The 19645-nt window shown below is 41.2% G+C and overlaps 1 protein-coding gene and 1 long non-coding RNA gene across 7 annotated transcripts in view; one reads left to right on the forward strand and one right to left on the reverse strand.

Moving 5' to 3' along the window:
• The window catches only part of LOC141564926 (uncharacterized), a 38866-nt gene that overhangs the window by 16039 nt on the left and 3182 nt on the right, over positions 1-19645 (reverse strand). The window lies entirely within an intron of this gene.
• LOC141564925 (alpha-enolase-like) overlaps positions 1-19645 on the forward strand; it is a 35193-nt gene that overhangs the window by 610 nt on the left and 14938 nt on the right. Inside the window, exons 2-5 of one of the 6 annotated variants that reach the window (XM_074307755.1) lie at positions 1-20; positions 3049-3142; positions 9734-9829; positions 17943-18001. The exon at positions 1-20 is cut by the window's left edge and continues 21 nt beyond it. In XM_074307755.1, the coding sequence (XP_074163856.1) occupies positions 3058-3142; positions 9734-9829; positions 17943-18001 (240 nt within the window). In that variant the 5' untranslated portion in view covers positions 1-20; positions 3049-3057. Of the gene's footprint in view, positions 21-3048; positions 3481-9733; positions 9830-17942; positions 18002-19645 lie in introns of those variants that run through there. The other 5 variants (XM_074307760.1, XM_074307761.1, XM_074307757.1 and 2 more) reach the window with 5 other exon arrangements.

The following is a 19645-nucleotide window of genomic DNA, read 5'->3' on the forward strand; positions in this document are numbered from 1 at the left end:
CCAAGAAGCCTCAAGACCAGGTAAGGATGGCAGCTTCTGCCAGAGGCCAGCCTTTATTAAGCACCAGCTGTGTGCCGGGCTCTTCAAAGAAAAGCAAAAACCGCCCCTGCCCTTATGTATATAAGCTCAGAGATGAGGGTAGAAAGCACAGACACCTGAGGGAATCAGGAAAACTTCAATCAATCGTCTACTTATTAGATTCTTTATTGTCTACTTACATACTCCTGGCTTAAGTATTCAGGGTTCAAAGAAAAAAACAAACAATCCCTGCTCTTAAAAAATGTATGTTCTATTTGAAGAAACATCTTACATACAAATAAACATAAAATAAAGAGTAATTGAGGGACTCATTTGGAAGATGGCGTTTGAGCCAGCTTTGAAGGGAGCCCCCGACTTTAAGGAGTGAAGTTGAGGAAAGAGTGTTACTTCTTAGCTCTGCCTGAGCTCCGCCCCCGCTTTTATCCAGACCAGGTTTCATGGCTGGGTTTCTAGCCAATGATTATTGAGCTTGCCTAGGCCACCGTGTCTGAAACCTGTAACCTCTTACTTCCTTTCCAGCTCTATTTTGGAGAAAAATACTCCAACACTAGTAAGGACATGACAGTCAAACGCCCCATAATTCAGTTCATTATTCTCTCCGACATCCCTTTCCAAAGCACTGCTCCCAGTTCTGCTGCACTCACCCCCAAGTCAGATCATCAAACTTGGGATGTAATTGAACCTTTTCAAGAGGGAAGGAGAAACAGTAACAGCCACTCCCTTGTAGGTTTCATCTTCCACTAATTGATTTTACTTGTATGTCCAGCACTTAGCGAGGGGCTTGCCACAAAATGCTGATAAATGCTCTTTCATTCATTCTAGAGCAGGGGAGCCCCTGAGCGAAGGCTTGTTGTGTTTGAGGAAATCAAAGCTAATTTGATGGGACCGTTTGTGAAAGGAAGCAGTATATGATGAGGCTGATTCAATGGTTTGGAGCCCCCTTTGGAGAGGCCCAAGAGAGGACTTGTATTTAATCCTAGAGCTGAAGGGTGACGTGGTCAGACCTGCACGTTAGGTCTATCAATTTCATGGTTCTGGGCCTGGAGTTAGGAAGACTAGATTCAGGAAGATTAACTATGAAACTTGTAGGTAAAGAGGTGATGACTAGAGTGGTTATAGAAGTAGAAAGAGATCGTGAATAAGAGAAATTGACCAGACTAGGATACTGACTATCTTATTGTTTGGGTTGGAGAAAGGAGGTGAAAATTAATCCCTGGTTTTGAACCTGAGTGACTGGAAGGGGGAGGGAGACTCTCTGCTTAGCTCCTACCTATCTTTCCCAGTCTCTGTGTGTCCTGCAACACATTAACACCGGCCTTCTTGCTATATACCTCCTGCAAGACTCTTATCTCCCAACTTGAGGCATTTTCACTTGGCTGCCCCTGGGCCTGGAAGGCTCTATCCTCATTTCTGCCTTCTGGCTTCCTTCAAGTCCCCATCAAAACCTCACCATCTACTGGAAACCTTTCCCAGTCTCCCGGGATTATAATTCCTTCCCTCTGTTTATTTTCTACAGAAAACCTTTCCCAATACCTCTTAATTCTAGTGTTTTCCCTCTGGTAATTATTTTCTGCTTGCTTAGAATGTGAGCTTGAGGGCAGGGATTTTTGCCATTTTGGGGGAGGGGGATCCTCAGCACTTAGCACGCATTAGGAGTGGTCCTCAAACTTTTTAAATAAGGGCCAGTTCACTGTCCCTCAGACTGTTGGAGGGCCGGACTATCCGCCCCTCAGCCCATTCGCCATAACTGCATAAACGTCCTCATCAGCCCTAGTTTGAAAACCCCTGTAATAATTAGGCTATTGTTCTTGCTGTTTGTTCTTCTTTCTCTAAGAAAATCATCAGCTCTGGAAAGTGGTGTCATGGCATGCAAGAGAATTGAATTTAAGTGAGGGAGGGCGGTGTAATCGCTAGTCTCACTTTCCCTTCTGAAGCCATTTGGGTCCAGTGGCAAACTATAGACCCGATGTTTGTGGATGCAATGAAAGTTTTTTTTGTTTTGTTTTGTTTTTTGCAGTGGAAGATTTTGACCTTTTTAAACTAAAGTCTTTAAAAGTCTCAGCTTGACTGAGGCAATGTCTAATCAGTGATTAAGGCTGAGTAAGAAATGAGGCAGAGATTGGTCTCTTCTGTCTAGTTTTAAAAAAAATTAGTCTGGGAGGAAAAGAACCTCAGGGTTTCTGGCCCGAACAGAAACAATTGCTATTTATATTCATTCTGAGCCGATCAAGTTCCAAGTGGCCTGGGACCTATAATTGGTCAATCAGTGAAAGCCAGAGTGATTTGGGTTTAAGGGGTGATCCTAGCCAGTAAACCCCAAAATATTTGCAAGTTTTCAGTAATCAGCATTTACATTCCTTTGGGCAAAGCATGCAGGTAAGGGTATGATACATTAGGTGGACAGCGGGAAGGGAAGGAAAAGAAGAAAAAGAAAAGGAGCTGGGTTGCCTAACTGGCCAGTTCCAGTTGGGTGATCAGTGATACAGTTTCTGCTCACAAAGGTTGTTATATTTCTAAAAGCTAATAATTATCCAAGTCATCCAAATTTTTCTTGAATATTTCCAATGAGGAAGAACCCTTCGAACAGATGGAAAATTAGGAATATTTTTTCCTGACATCAAACCAAAAGCTCTCTCTTTTCAGTCTTTATCCATTGTAACTGACTTATTGACTCTGAACAGAAGTAGAAAACTTCAGGGAGATATGGGTTTGGGCCAAAAGCTGAGAGTTCTGTTTTACATGTAAAGTTGAGGTGCCTATAAGATTTCAAGTGGGTACAGTACTTGATTTGTGCTCTTCGTAGATCTTACCATAGTCAGCCTTACATATTTGTATGTGTGGTTTGCCTCTTCTACCTTCCTTTACAGTAAGAACTATATCTTGTATAAATCTGTATCCCCTACAGAGCCTCACATATTACCTGTATTACAGCAAACACACAAATATTTGTTGGACAAATGACTGAATGCAGATGGTGAGTGCTAAAATGTTCATCTTTATTCCTCACAGAACTTCGCCATGTCTATTATCAAGATCATTGCCAGGGAGATCTTGGACTCTCGTGGAAACCCCACAGTTGAGGTTGATCTCCACACTCATAAAGGTGCATGCCCCCTTTGCCTTCCTGATCCCCAGGCCCTCTTCCAGGTACGTTAAACTTGGCACAGAATGGCTCCTAGGGACAAAGAGCTGAGCTGGGAAGATCAAAACCTTCTACCTCAAAAATGTCTCCAAGGTGCAAATCAACTTATTTGTTGCCCAATGCGGCCTTCATTTGCTTGGTTGGTAGTTAACCTGGTGTTCTCCAGTGATCAAACAAGCAAGTGTTCTGGACACTGTGGAGAAACCTTTTTATTCAAAGTAGATAGATTGTGGACAGAAGTGAGAGGGCCAGTTGGATTGTGCTTTTGTCTAACAAGCAGGAAAGAAGGAAAAGCTTGGGTGAGTACAAGACCAAATGTGTAGTGTACATTCACTTCTGTATCTTCTTACTCCCATCAAACACCGGATTTTATTGGCTTGGATGCACCCTTCTCTGACTGATCATAATGCATAGTTGGTGGTATTCATGAGTTAACTTTGGCCAAAAATTCATCACCTAGTGCCAGTTTTGTAGCAGGAGCTTCTTCCGCACAGTGCACCTGCTCATTGATCTGCTTCTGGTCCTTCTTAATGTGGCAGGGCCTTGTAGAGCTTGTGTCCTGCTGGTATAACCTTTAAGAAATTAGGGTTTGGGGCAGCTAAGCAGTGCAGTGGATAGCGCACCAGCCCTGAAGTCTGGAGGACCTGAGTTCAAATGTGATCTCAGACCCTTAACACTTCCTATCTGTGTGACCCTGAGCAAGTCACTTAACCCCAATTTCCTCAGCAAAAAAAAAAGGAAGAAAGAAACTAGGGTTCCCTTTATACCAGTTGGAAGCATCTGAGAAGATAACAATCCCTTTGAAACCAGAGAATAGGGACATAAAGATAAAACAAAACAACTCCTCTGGAAACTTTATATAGCCACTGCCATTTAGGAAGCAGGAGAGAAAGTGTCCGTGTTCCCAGGAAATAGTAGGATTGGGGGTTCTTAAGGATATCCTTTTTGTTATTTCAAAGAGATTTCTCCCCCTTTTTGTAGTCCCCTGTTTCTTAGTTTATAACTGCCTCCTGAACTGACTGTTTTATATGTGAAAAACTAAAGGGAACCATCTTTAGGCTGCATAATACTAGTGGTATTGAGTGTACTGCTTCCTGGGGAGAGCTGAATCTGTCCCACTGTGAATTCTGACTTAACTAGGAAGACTCTTTACCCTGGCAGAGATGGTATAGAGGGAATTCATAAATTAGGTGATGGGTCACACTGAATGCCTTTCCAAATCAGGATTCTATAAGCCTCCCTTTCTTCTCCCCTACCTTTCCCTCCTGCTTACCAAAACAGAGTCCTTAAATCTGTGCCTTTTACTAACAGGAGAGTCTGTCTTCTGCTTCTTCATCATGATTGCTTTCAGGGTCAAGCCAGCTTCCTAAAGTAGGTATTCTCAAAGAGTCAGTTCTTCTGGGTACATGCCTTCTATCACTTCTTTGAGAGAGCTGGAACTCATTTCATGATGTAAGACTATTCTTTTTTCAGAGTGTGAAACTAAACCAAGAGATAGAGAAAAGTAGGAGGGGAGTAAAGTGGGTGGCTATAGACTCTCCCCTTTAAATCTGTTAAATATGTTGGCATTTGCCTCTTGACACAACCCAACTCTTGGGCAATTAGAGGGATTTTGCTGTTCAGGGTCTATAGAGGGAGATCCTGTGCCAAGTGTTGCCTTAACTAATGAAGTCTTTAGGTCCAGACTAAAAATTGTTCTCTAATAAGAATTTTCCAAATATACAGCAAACCCAAGCTTTTTTCCCTGCGATTATATATTTTATAAATGTGAACATAGCAGAGGAAGAATCCACAAAGCTGGTCTAAAATTAGACTAGACAACTTTGTAAGTGATGGTCATTTAAAGTGTCTGAGCAAAAGCTAGGTGAAGATGCTGAGCACTTTACAAATATAATCATAACAACTCTAGAGGGAGTTGCTGTTCTGATCTCTATTGAGCCAACTGAGATAGACAAAGGTTACGTGATTGTCCAGATACACAACTGGGAAGTATCTGAGGCTGGGATATAAATAGACATTTCTGACTCCAAGCACAGAGGTCTTTCCACTGCATCCTCGACCTTCATGGCCACCTATCCCAAGTATATTATAGAGAGTTTTTCTCTGTAGAGTGGAAAATTGGACTAAATAGATCGCTTAAGTACCAACTGTACATTTCAGTTATAAAGGGAGCACTGTAGGAAAGTCTTAAGAGTCACATGCCTGTAGAATGAGGGTTTTTTTTGCTCATAAGGGAACAATAAATACTCTCCTCATTGAAGAGACTTTCCTCTTTCTTCCTTGTTATCTTTATTCTGAACCCCTCAGGCTTTCTCTATAGTTCCCACTTACTATGTGGTGGAAGCTTTTAAATCTCAGTGCTAATTATTCCCTGTAGAATAATGATCAGAATAGGACCTTTAAGAAATCCTCATCAATGAAAGCTCTATGCCAAATAACATAAAGTTAAATCTCGCAGTGAGCCAAAAGACTGTGTGACAGCAAAACTGAGCATATTTTTACTTGACACTCAAGGGAGTCTCTCAGCTGGTAGCAACATAGTTCAACAGCCTTGCAGTCAGTACTGTTCCTGGGTGAGAGGGGGAGCTAGATTCCATTACTTTTTTCTTATATCTTGGATCATATGTGAGTCACAGAATCTCCTTCTTGGAATGGAACTTGAAGACCATCTCTCTAATTAAACCTATACTTGAACAAAAATATACTCTTCTGTATATTCACATCTTCTTTTTTCCTTCCTCATTGGAATTATTTCCCTCTTGTATCTCTATTCAGAATGTCATTCTTTACAGATTCCCATTTCTCCCAGACCTAGATTGACATCCATTGTAGAATTTTAAGGTATAGATCCCTATCCTTGTTTTCTCTGAACCTAATGAAATCTGTTCTCCTAAAGTCTATAGAGTGTGACAGATTATTTCCAGGTTTTTCATATGACATATTTATTTCCACCCCAGCAAACTCTTTTACCTCATTAGTGAGAATCAGATTCATTCTTAATTCCTCTGCTCTTTGAAGATAAAATTGTTAGTAAGTGATTCAAAAAGTTGTGAATTGCCCTGGTGTGGTCAAAGAAAATTTCCAGCAGAAATCTGGACCACTGCTTAATATGTCATCCCTCCATGCTAAATTATAATCATTTTCCTAATTTCCTCATGTATTTCTTCCCTCTGTCCATGTAGTATACTATGAAATCTATTGTTTCTCTCTGCCTGTTATCCTTTATTTACCTAGATGATTGGTAAAAGAGGCCATTCTCTGCCTCATATCTTACCTAGCCTTAAATCACTGATTGGATATTGCCCTAGTCAGACTGAGACCCATAAAAGACCTTACATGTCATAGCATCCCTTCCCTGATGTCAGGGTGTTTTGAGAATAAAGGACAAATAACAACAGATCACGTCCACCAGGCTCTGCCCTTGCCCTTGTTATTGGATTTTCCCATAGGAGTACTTCCTTTTAACGTATTCGATCCTCATTCCCTTGTAGCTGTTAAATGACATATCTTCTTTGAGAAGTAATTCTAATCATAGGTCTCATCCTACCAACGTTCAGTAATATTTATGAAGTCTCCATATATCATGGTCTCTAATGTACCTAACTTGCTATTCATACTTGATTTGTTTAAATATATATAAACAACTGGAACACCATGATTTTTACTGGTGGTTTCTTTCTTAGATTTTTGTCTCCTATGATTTCTGAGTGTCTGCTGCTCTTCTTTCTTACATATTTGCCTCCATTTAAATGATGCCCATATTGGTGGGTTTTTATAAACAGTTTAACTCCCTCCCTTTTCCTTTTCAGTTTAAAGTCTTTTTGTAATTAAATTGCAAGATCCCACACAAATTTTTAAGTATATTTCATCCCTGTCCAAGAGCATGTCATTCCTGTATTTTAAACTGTGTGGATTCAGAAACCCTAATCTTATTTTTAGATACTATTTTATTGATCTGTTCACTTTCCTGGCCAAGCAGAACAAGAATGGGAATCCCCTTTATAGTTGCACCAATTATTGCCCCATCCAGTCTCTATCAGAAAACTTATAGGAAGAAAGGGAAAATTCTTTCTTCTAGAATAATTCCATAGTTGTTAAGGAGTTCTTAAATTTAGAGTGGAAAGATTAAGTTAGAAATTATCCAGTACATTCTTTCATTTTGTGGTGGGGGAAACAAGCTCTCAGAGATTAAATGATTTACCCGATGTCACATAAGTAGCAAGGAAGCTGAACCAGGTTCTGAAGCCAGATCCTCCAATTCCAAATCCAGTGGTCTTTACCTGCCTTTTTCTTATATCATCTGCATGAGTCAGCTACATGATAGGGCATTACAAAAATTTTATTTTATGTAACATTAAAAAATACATCATATAGAAATGTAATGGGATACTGTTCTCTAAGAAATGATGAACAGGCTGATTTCCAAAAAGCCTGGAAAGACTTACAGGAACTGATGCTGAATGAAGTGAGCAGAACCAAGAGAATGTATAATAACAGCGAGTTTATGTGATGATCAGGTGTGATAGACTTGGCTCTTCTCAGCAGTGATTCAAGATTATTCCAATAGACTTGGGAAGGAAAATGCTTTCCACCTCTATGGAGACTGAATGCAGATCAAAGCATATATTATTTTCACTTTTTTTTTTCATTTTTCCTTTCTCATGGTTTTTCCCTTAAGTTCTGATTTTTCTTTCATAACATGACTAATACAAAAACATGATATTAAGATGATTGTACATATCTAACCTAGATCAGATTGCTTGCTGTCTTAGATACAGGAGAGGGAAGAAAAGGAGGGAGAAAAAATTTAGAACTCAAAAATCTTAGGAAAATGAATGTTGAAAACTGTCTTTACATGTAATTGGAACAAAATGAAGTACTGTTAAGGGGGAGGGTAGAAGAGAGACACACAGACAGACAATGAATATCCAGAACAAAGGACAGAGGGATCCTCAGTGCTCTGCACAGTACCTGGCACATACATAGTATCAAATGACTTAACAGCCCTTTCATATAAATGCAACATGTCCAGTAACATTAGTAAGCACTTAGTGCTTATTAACATGTTGTTAACTTGATTTAATAGTTCTACCCTACCAAGTCCTGGGCAAGCCACAAACTAGGTTTAGTTCTAGGTTCCACATTTTAAAAAAACCCATCTAGAAAAACTGATATACATCCAGGGTTACCAGAATGTGAGGAAACTACAGAGTACACGATCAGAGTATCAGCAGAAGAGACCAAGGATGTCTAGCCAATGGGCCAGAAGACATTGGGGACCATGATACTCCATCCAAGTGCTACTGTGTGGAAAGTAGGCATGGCTCTAGTGGTTAGAACTAGAAACAATGGGTGGAAGGGTTTTTTGGTGTGTGTGTGTGTGTGTTTAATTTAGTATTTTATTTTTCCCCAATTACATGTAAAAATAATTTTTAATAATTTTTAACATTCATTGGTTGGAAGTTTCAAAAAGCGGTTTTAAGCTTGGTATTAAGATAAACTTCCTAATAATTAGAGCTTTCCAAAAGTAGAATAGATTTCCTTGGGAAATAAGATGTTATTTCTCACTAGAGGTGACCACTTATTATTGATAATATATTTGGTACCCACCTCCCCTTTCCCATTCCTAAAGTCAAGGAGTAACTTAAACTTGAATTTATCTAAGTCCGTTATTGACACATAGCACTAGTTAAAAGTATAGAAGATGGAGTTATGTAGTGTATAGTCTTGAGTCTTCCCATTAATATCTGAATGGCAGACATGATCTTCTTTAAGTCATTTTCCCCTCCTCTCCATTCCCCAAAGCCACTCAATGGTCCATCTTAATTGTTCATTCTTATTTCCTAGTAACTAACACCCTGGCAGCCTTTGCTCTGCCTCTGCCCCTTCTCTCCTCCAGACTTGGTTCGTGGAGATGTTAAACACAGGCTGTTTGGGATCTCTTGCACTCTAGCTTTAGCTATAACCACAGCACTTCCTAATTACATCTCGTCCAATGCTGGCAGCATTCATTAATCCTTAGACTGTTCCCTGAGCAGGAGTTAAGGAGGGAGCAAGACAGATGACCTCAGTGCTTCCCTTAAGCCCCTACATGCCTTATTTAACGCTGTCCTGGATCTGAGCCAGCCCTTGTTCAGGCCAGATCATTCTGCCCCTTAGCCAGTTTAACCCATGGTCACCATGACATTGGAGGGAAAATTCTTGTTCAGATTGGTTGGAACAGAGGATTCGACTCTTCACCAGTGAAATCTGCTTCTCAAACTTGTGTCCGTTGCTCTGTGTTCTGCCCCCTGAGCCCCACAGAGCCCCCTGTCCCCAATCCCTCTTCCATATAGCATTCCTTCAAATACTATTGTCTTCCTTCCCTAAATCTTCTCTAGACCAAAATCCGGTCTTTCGGTTACTCCTCATAAGACATGGCTTCCAGGTCACTCACCATCCTTTCTACTCTTTCCTGTGAGTGGGAGGGGAAACAACCCACTTAGGGTCTTGATGGCCATGCTGGCTGCCCTCCCGTCTTCATTCCTCTGTCCTATTTTTTTCTTTATCCAGGTATCTTCCGAGCTTCTGTACCCAGTGGTGCTTCTGTCGGCACCCACGAAGCCTTAGAACTCCGAGACAATGACGAGACCTACTTTCTGGGAAAAGGTAAAAGATTTGGCCACGTCCTCTCTCCTCACATCCTCCCCTATGCACTGGGTGCTTTTCCTCTTGATTCCACCTGCTATTTATCTGTCATTGTACATAGGAGGAGTCTCTAACCCCAGGACTTGCTCTGGATGGCAAACATACAGATGTTATTAGGCTTGGTAGAATTTCCTAGTTTTTCATGCTTCTCTTAGCTCATGATTTTGGAATCTTCAGGTGCTTTCCAGAACATTCCTGTTGGAGTACATGACACTTAGGGAGTAGGGAAGCAGCAGGGAGTATAGAATGTCGGGTTCAGTCCCAGGTTCGGCAGAGCTTGAGCCTGAGCAAGTCCCCTTCACTATCCACAGATGGTACAAGATGAGTACAATGCAATTCTCAGCTAGGACTTAAATTCACAGGATTGCTCTAAGAATAGTGCCCCATAGATTGTGGAGTGCTGCTGCATAAATTGAGTTGTTAATGTTCATGAAATACTGGGCTAGACAGATCAAGTCAAGACTGAGGACCTGGGGCCCATTAATTTGACTTAGTAGCTGCCATCAAAGGCAGTGGGGCATAGTGGAAAGAAGGACTCGCTTGGAATCAGAAGAGCCCAGCACTTCCTGGCTCTGGGATTACTGGCAAGACGCTTCACCTTTGGCCCCTGTATAAGTGAGGGAGAACGGTCCAGAGCAGCCACCTGACAGGCGGGTAAGGAACGGTTTCCTTCACTAGAGATCTTCAAACAAACACTGGGTTGGGTCCCCCATAGTGGGTATGGCAGAGAGTAGATTCTTGTTCAAGTATACCTCATATGAAGTCTCTTACTTTTTACATGATACTGGGACATTTATAAATTCCTAAGTCTTCCACTCCTCAAGTGGGAGCTTTAGGTCTTCCAGGCTTAGTTCTCTGGCATTCTTTTTGGCCACAGTGGAAGTCATTCATCATCATTTTGCAACCAGTCATCCCCTTTATACCTAGATGAGGACGATGGACTCAGAACTGTAGTATGTAATTCCATGGATGTCTCCAGAGGAATCCCAAAACTGCCATACTTTGCCATGTCAGAGGCTCCCACTTTGAGTCTCGTTAGCTTACATCGTCTGCAGTAATCACTACCATTTTTGAGTGATAAGGCTAGGATTCACACAGGGTGTTTGCATTCACTGTGCTTTTTCCTGATCTACTCTATGTGTTGGCCACATCCAGAGAATTATCATGAATGGAAGACATTTCAGGGATATGATGATGATTCTCATAGAGTACAGAGGTCAGAGGTTTCTCGCCTACCATGAAAGGTACTCCATAAAAAGTCTTTTTTAGTGATAGCCTATTGGAAGAAACCAGACTCAAGCTTAAGTTCCTATAATGGGTCTATTCATGAGTTCTCAGCTGTAAATGACTTTAGTTTCTGGTTGTCCCCATTTTCCTTGTATAAAACTACCTCAGGCTCTCCAGTCTAGCATCTATGCTTACTTGGCAAAAGTTTACCTGAATCGACTAAGGCAACACAGGTGTGTGTTTATGAGGCAATTAGATTCTGGAAGATCTGGTCACATCTTTCATTTCAGCATTCCAAAGGATGCTGAAGGATCAAGGCCATCCTGTTGGCTTTGTGCAAGGCAAGACGTGATTTCTGAACTTCTCTCAGGCTCTTCCTGTTATTTCTTCTAACAAGACGTTCGGGGGATAAGAGGGGGCAGTCATTGACAGGTTAGGTTATGTGTTATTGGCGTGGCTTTTCACAGGACTTCAGAATTACCACCAATGCAAAAAATGGATTCAGTCAATAAGAATCTCAACTAACCTTTACATAGTAATTTAAGCTTCACAGAGTGCTTTACAGATCCCTCATTTTATCCTCTCAACAACCTTGAGAAGAAACTATTGTATTATCCTCATTTTTACTGAACAATTAAGTGACCTGCCTAGGTTCACAGTGCTAATAAGTGTCTGACAGAATTTGAATTCAGTTCTTCCTGTCTCCTGGCCCCAGTGCTCGGATCACCATGTATCACCTTTGAATGTGATCAGGTAGTAAGTGTGCCCCTTGATTACATATATAAAGATGCTCTGAAAAAGACATTTTTATTAAGCACATTCTATGTAAAAGATGCTTCGATAGGACCCTGAAATATAAAGGCACAAATAGGTCCTACTCTCAAGAAGCTTCCATTCTACTGACTCTTAGTCTTGGACACCATTTGATCATAAAACGTCTTCGGTGTTATGTGACAGCAGGGATAGAGCACTGAACTGGGAATCATGAAGACTGAAATCAATCCTGCCTCCAACAATTACTGTGTGATTCTGGGAAAATCATGTAACTCTCTGAGACTCATCTGTAAAACGAGCAGGTTGAATACAGTGAACTCTAACACCTGATTTGATTCTAAATCTGTTATCATCAGATCTTTTAAACACCTTCCCTAAAACAGTGATTTCATCAAGGTAGACCAGGCATTCATATCATATGCCATTTGTTCTACAAAGAGGTTTGTAGCTCTACGCGCGCACGCACACACACGCAAACAACAAACGAAGGCAACTGTCTTATCTTCGTTTACCAGAGGACTCTAAAATAATAATAATAATGGCTAGCATTTATAAGATGCTTTAAGCAAGGTACTTTGTAGAAATGATCTCCTTTGGGTTTCTTCACAACCATAGAAAGTGAGTTCTTGTTATCCCCATTTTAGAAAGGAAGAAAGTAAGACTTTTAGACATTAAGTGACTTTCCCAGATCACATAAACAGTTTCTGAGGCAGGGATCTAGCCTTCTGTTCCCAGCACCACTGAACTGCCCCGATCATGCTCACTGCACAGGCCTAACATTGAGAGCCCCTGACTGTCAAAAATTGTGACCTCATAGAATGGTGAACTAACCCACTTTATTTCCCGTGTAAACTATCTGGCACGGCTCCAGGGCTTCCCTGATGTGCTTGCTGTCTCAGAAAGGGTCATTCTTATTCTCCTATTGCTCATCAACAATCATACTGGCATGTGTATTTAATTCAGCAAATGTATTCAAAGCACTAACAACACAGAGACAGAAACAGAATAGTCCCCACCCTCAAAGAGCTTAATTCTGTGGGGAGATACACCATGTTCAGAGATAAATACCCAGGTATTGTATACTTCAGGTGGGAGAGAGTATGGATTAGAAACAGCTGTGCTGTGCTTGGAGGGAATCAAGGGGCTTTTAGAGAAGGAAAATGGGAATATTTCAGATGTGGAGGACACAGGAGCCAGAGGTGTTTATAGTTAAATATCATATACAAGGAACACTTACAGCCCATCTGTTTGGAGAAGTGTAGTTCCCTTGTTTCCTTTGGTTCAGTGAAAACACAAGAGTCCTAAGTGTATTGTACTTTCAGGTGGTAAAAGAGCATGAATTAGGAACAGCTGTGCTTGGAGGAATCAAGGAGTTTTTAGAGAAGGAACAACTCTACTAACAATGCATTAATGTCCCAGTTTTCCCATATCCCCTCCAATATTTATCGTTATCTTTTCTTGTCATCTTAGTCAATCCCAGAGGTGTGTGGTGATGCCTCAGAGTTGTCTTAATTTGCATTTTTCTAATCAGTAGTGATTTAGAGCCTTTTTCCATGTGACTAGAAATGGCTTTAATTTCTTCATATGAAAATTATTTATTCATATCCTTTTTCAGTTTATCAGTTGGACTTGTATTCTTATAAATTTGAGTCCATTCTTTATATATTTTAGAAATAAGGTTTTGGGGGCAGCTAGGTGGCGCAGTGGGTAGAGCACCAGCCTTGAATTCAGGAGGACCCGAGTTCAAATCTGGTCTTAGACACTTAACACTCCTAGTTGTGTGACCCTGGGCAAGTCACTTAACCCCAGCCCCTCAGAAAAAAAAAAAAAAAGAAAAAAAGAAAGAAAGAAAGAAAGAAGGTTTTTATCAGAAATACTGGATATAAAAAATTTTTCCCAGTTTCCTGCTTGAGAAAGGGTTTCGTTAGAGGGTGAGGTTTGAGACTTGAAGGAAGCCAGTAGTTAATGACAATGAAGAGTAGTATTCCAGGCTTTGAGAGTAGCCAGAAAAAATATTAGAGCCTAGAGATGAAGGGTCTTGTTCATATAACAGACAGGAGGCCAGTATCACTGAATCAAAGAGTACATGAGCAAGTAAGGGTAAGGTGGGAGGAGCTAGGTGAGAAGGGGCTTTGAATGTCAGGCAGAGAATTTTGTATTTGATCCTAGAGGTGACAGGGAACCTCTGGAGTTTGAGTATGGAGAAGATATGTTGTAAAACACTAATGTGATTGTGTGTCCAGCACTTGGCAAACCCTAACAGATAAATAAATACCAGCTTCTAGGATGGTTCTCACAGATATTCACTGAATTAGAGCTTCTGTGATGCTGAGTTGGTTCTTTTCTTGGAGGTTCAGAAATCATGTCCAGAGAGCACAAAATCATATCAACAAAATAGCAACTGAACAAGATGAAATGTAACATGCCCTCCTGGCAGTTACAATTACTAGTCTGTCCTAGACCCACCAGAGTACCTTTGACCACTGTCCTTTGCAGTGTTAACTCTACCCAGCTCGCCTCCTCTGAGGCCTTCACAGGTCTCTGGCCACAATCTCTTGAATCTATAGCTTAATAACTGGTAGCACACTCAAGAACAGCCACGTGTAATCTTAAAAGCCTTTATTATACCTACTGACATAATGCCCTGACTGATGCCCTGACTTGTTGGTTCCCGAGTGAACACCTGGTCAGAAGACCCACGTGTTCACTACCAAAATCCTTACTTCTTTCGGCTATCCATCTTGGGTTGGCTACCCAGGCTGGGGAGCCAGGGTGAAGAGCACCAGGTTAAAGAGCGTGACTGCTGCCTGCAGTGGGCTTATAAAGGGCCTGTGAGGTCACACACACAGCCAATCAGCGAGAGAGTCACCCATTACGAAGCTATCTCAATGTGGCCAAGATCCCACCCATAGGGCAGTCCTAATATCCACAGAAACTACTTCTGGGCCTCAATCTCCCTGTGCACTGTGGCGCCACCCATTTAAAGGGCCCTTACAATTCCCTTCTCTTGTTTTGCGGGAACCGCATCCTTACAGTGAAATCACACCAAAACCAGAAAATTAAAAAGTAGTGAAAATTGACTTTGCATGATGATGTACTACCAAAACCAGAAGTAGAGGAATATCTTAAAAATATAAAGGCGCCAAACCACAAGAAGGCCAAATAAGGACTTAATACAGCATCAACAAAAGGAATAGAATTTGAAGGGAAGGGCCTAGCCAAGAAAAAAAATCAAGTGTCCACAATGGTAACAGATGAGGTTGCTCTTCCTGGATTCCCTCGAAGACGGCTCAGATAGCTGGTACCCTCAGTCCCTCAGCCCAAACCTCCCCAATCCCAGCACAAGGAGGAGACTGAAGAGCGTCCTGGGATGCAGCTCTCCCTACCAGGCTGGGCTTAGCCAGATTCTCTCCCTCATGAGTCCCTGGCACCTGAAGAGTGGGCCAGGGCCCTTTGTTGGCTCATTTGCTTTTTTTCTGACGGCTTCTTTCCTGGCTTCTCTTCTCTGGCAGATTTTATGATGAATCCTGGGAAAATAACTGCTTTTACATAAGTGTAGTTGTCATTAAATAGAATTATATGTCCCAAGGTCCTTCAGAGTACTTCAGCAAGCCTGATACGGTTTGTATGCACTAAGATCACTGTGCCTTTAACCACCACTTTGTGCAATAAATTGTACATAGATGAAAAGATTTTCTTCCTTCTCTTAGGTGTGCAACATCAGAGACTCAGTACTCTGTAAAAGTGATCCAAAGTCCGCCATCATTCCATGTTTGCAGGGGCTCAGAGGAGGGTTAAGGGTTTTATGTGGTGGAGCAAGATCTCAGCTGATTCACTAGAAGCTAGAAATTACTGACATAAAAGGTTACAAGCACAGAAGACTGGAGAAAAAAAGGAGGAGAAGGGAATGTGGCTAGAACATATACAGGTCATCACCCAGAAAATGCTAGTTCCCAAAAACCAGAGGTGCATTTTTTTTTGCATTAATTTATTTTTTTATTTCATGCTTTCTTTTAAAACAGTCACTCACATGTTTTAATATTTGTTGATTACATAAGAACCTTTTGAACATATTTTTGTCTATCCTTAACTAGGGCAAGGCAATGGTGATTTTGCTCCAGAGTGACAAATTTAGAGAGTTGCAAACTTGTGTTGACAGAGAATCCATATTAGCAGAGCACATAACCTTTTTTTTTTTCCTGAGGCAACTGGGGTTAAGTGACTTGCCCAGGGTCACACAGCTAGGAAGTGTTAAGTGTCTGAGGCCAGATTTGAACTCAGGTCCTCCTGAATTCAGGGCTGGTGCTCTATCCACTGTGCCACCCAGCTGCCCCACATAACCATTTTCTAATAAGTTTTTGTCTAATATTTCATTTGCTTCTGACAAGAATTGTATAAGGTAGGCAGAGTATAACTTAGAACACAGAACTTCTGGATCACCAGCCTTTTCTACTCTAATGTTTTATGTTAGAAGATTGTTTTCTTTTTGTTTGTTTTTTAAAAAGTATTTTTTTAATAAAGCTTTTTCTTTTCAAAACCTATGCATGGATAATTTGCAACACTGACCCTTACATAGTGTTTCAGATTTTCTCCTCCTTCCCTCCACTCCCTCCCCTAGATGTCAAGTAATCCAATATATGTTAAACATGTTAAAATATATGTTAAATCCAATATGTGTAAATATATTTATGCAATTCTCATCTGTACAAGAAAAATCAGATCAAAAAAAGAAAATAAATGAGTAAGAAAACAAAATGCAAGCGAACACAACAAAAAGTGAGAATGTTATATTGAGATGCACATTCAGTTCCAGTAGTCAGAGGTGCATTCTTAATGCCAAAAACTCCTCAAGAGATCAGCCTCTCGGTCCACATTGTTGTCCATTGTTGTTTGTCCTTCATTCTCTTAAGACAACCATGATATCAGGGAGGTGTTGCCATGACCTGGATTGAAGCAAGGGAGGGCCGTGCAAGGTCCCCAGCCTCCTTCATTCCTCCAGAGCCATGTGGGTCCAGTGGCCACTTACACATGAGAAGGACTGGAGATGGCCCTGGAGGCAGTGGGAAACCGGGTCCTTTTTAAGCTAAGGTCTTTTAACAGGTCAGAATTTGACTGAGGCAGAAATGGCCTCCTTTACTTAAGTCATCTGGGTGGAGGACAAGAGGCAGAGAGAAACAATAGATGTAATGTATTTCAGACTACTTAGAAAAAAATTAAATGGGTGAGGAATGCCTGTTGTTCAGACTGGCACTTGGCACTTGGTTAGGCAAGTACAATGCCAGTACTCTCCAAGCAATAGTGGGTGATCATAAATCAGGGAACATAATGGTTTCCAAAAAACTGAAATTACAAGTGTCCCCAAGTCCAGAGGAGGGCATGAAAAGGCTGTGTAGCTTATTACCAGTGAAATCCTGCAGACAAGTAGGGTGAGAGATACCGTAGAGGACATTTGTCGTCAGAAAGATCAGATACTCGATAAAAAGCAAGACAAAAGGTGGACGGGCTAGCTCTGTAAGCCTCTGTTAAGAAGGCAGCTGCCCAAGTTAAACAATGAACTGTTGTTCAGGGAGGAACAGGGATATCTGGAGATGTCTGTGTAGCCTTTGCCTGAAGACTTTCAATGAGACCTGAGCAGATTTCACTTTTCTCTGTTACTCCATTGCTTTGTGCCCTGTACAATCTCTCCTGGGTATGATTTCTTTTCCCCTTTCACTTTTTTTCTTTCTCTGGCAGCAATCACTCATCTCAGTGTCTCCAGAATTATTAAATAAGCTAATGAGTTCCAGATAACTACGTGGACCCAGTGTAGTAAATGGTTTTTTAGTTTATGTGGAGATGGTGTTTCTAGGAATCATTTTTGGAAACTAACCTGACAAAAGGCATTCCCAGATCATAGTCATAAGTTTGGTTATAACTATCCTTAGCATTCATAGGTGAAAGCACCCAGATTAGGAAAGTTGGGGAGTTTCAAGGTATCATTAAATAGCTTGCATATTTAGATTCACCTCAACTCTAGAACTCCCTTTGGGACAACCACGTATTGATGTCAGTGATTTCATTGCCTTCTTTTCAGGTGTTCTAAAAGCTATTGAAAATATCAACAAAATTATTGCCCCAGCCCTGATTCAGAAGGTAGGAGCCTTTTTAAAATTTTAATTAATATAATAATGTAATGGAGTAATTCCAAATCCTGGTAGTTTTCTTCCTCTCACAAGAAAAACACAAATAAAAACAACTTTTTAAAAGAGGTAGAGAAATCAGAGGCAACTCTCCACACAAGACCTCTGGCTGCCAGTGTTTCCCCCAGCGAAATCACATTGAAATTACGTTGCCGACATTTTGGGTAGACTTATATGTCTATACATTTCCCCTTCCAGATGCATACAGTCTACTTCAGAGAGAAGAAGGGTTTCTTTTTTGTCTGCACAGATAGAAGCCTGACCCATTGCCCCACTTAAGAAATGATTACTTGTTGGGCTTGGCCTAAGAGAGAAGAAGAACACTGTGGAGTTAGAATTGTAAAGAGGTCATTTAGTCCAACTCTATCATTTTAAAGATGAAACTCAGGAAAGTTAAATGCTGCAGTCACACCCAAGTAGTGGAAAGGGCAGAATTTGAGCCCAGGGCCTTGGATTCCACCAGCAAGGCTCTTTCCTTCTGTGCTCTGTCCTTTACAGACCTCGCCAAGAGCACAGATTGAGCTCTGGGCATGTGGGTGAGAGAGGACATGGGCAGTTACGCTGGAGAGTGTTTGAGGATAGCAGTCAGCATTGAAGAGCCCCGAGTTAACGCCCTAGGAAAGTAATTTGGGGGAACCCTGTGATGTCTAGGCTGGAGACAGGAAGACTCCCAGGGACTTTGCTTAGCTGTGCCCAAGTATTTTTATTCTCCTTGGCCCCCAAAATCAGAATGTACCTCAATTCGCAAGCCTCCATTAAGGCACCATTCTGGGCTTGGTGCTTGGGGTGCAAAAATAGAAGCCCCAAAGTTCCTACCTTCAGAGAGCTTATGTTCTCTTGGAGGGGTAGAGGTAGAAGTGGCAAAGAGTCTTGGTGCCAGAAAACTTGCTGACAAAGTAGATCAGGTGCTTCCAGGGGGCTCTTCTGGACACTTCAGAGGCTCCTGGAGCACTGGGCCAGATGGGGTGGAGAGCCTCTCTAGCACTCTTGAGATTCTGAGACTTTCTCGGAACTATAGATTTACTATTTTAGGATTAATTAAAAAAAAAAAAAAAAAGGAAAAAAATTCCCATCTGAACGAACAAGGGATAGACATTTTCCTATTTACCTTAATTCCTTGAGGACACAGTTTGTCAGTTCATGCTAATGACACCCCCCCCTTTGGCTTTAACAAGCCTTTGTTGTTTAGTTCTGTCCTACTCTTACCTGAGTCATCACCTGAAATCTTTTCATCTTAAGAGATTGATTCACTTTGACATTCAGTGGATGTTATTCATTGGTTTCAGTTATATCCAACTCTTTGGGATCCTATTTGGGGTTTTCTTGGCAAAGATACCATAATGGTTTGCCATTTCCTTCGCCAGCTCATTTTACAAATGAGGGAACTGAGAGCAAACTGAGTTAAAGGACTTGCCTAGGGATACACATCTAGGAAGTGTCTGAGACCAGATTTGAATCAGGTCTTTCTGATTCCAGACCTGGTGCTTTATCCACTCTACAATTACTCACTGTCCATAGCAAGTTTTGAAGCCTTAATATTTTTCTTAAGAGGCTGTTTCCTTTGCTCTTGTTTCTCAAACCTTGCATTATTTGCAGT

This window comes from Sminthopsis crassicaudata, chromosome 3 (assembly GCF_048593235.1).
Source record: "Sminthopsis crassicaudata isolate SCR6 chromosome 3, ASM4859323v1, whole genome shotgun sequence".
NCBI classification, from domain to species: Eukaryota; Metazoa; Chordata; class Mammalia; order Dasyuromorphia; family Dasyuridae; genus Sminthopsis; species Sminthopsis crassicaudata.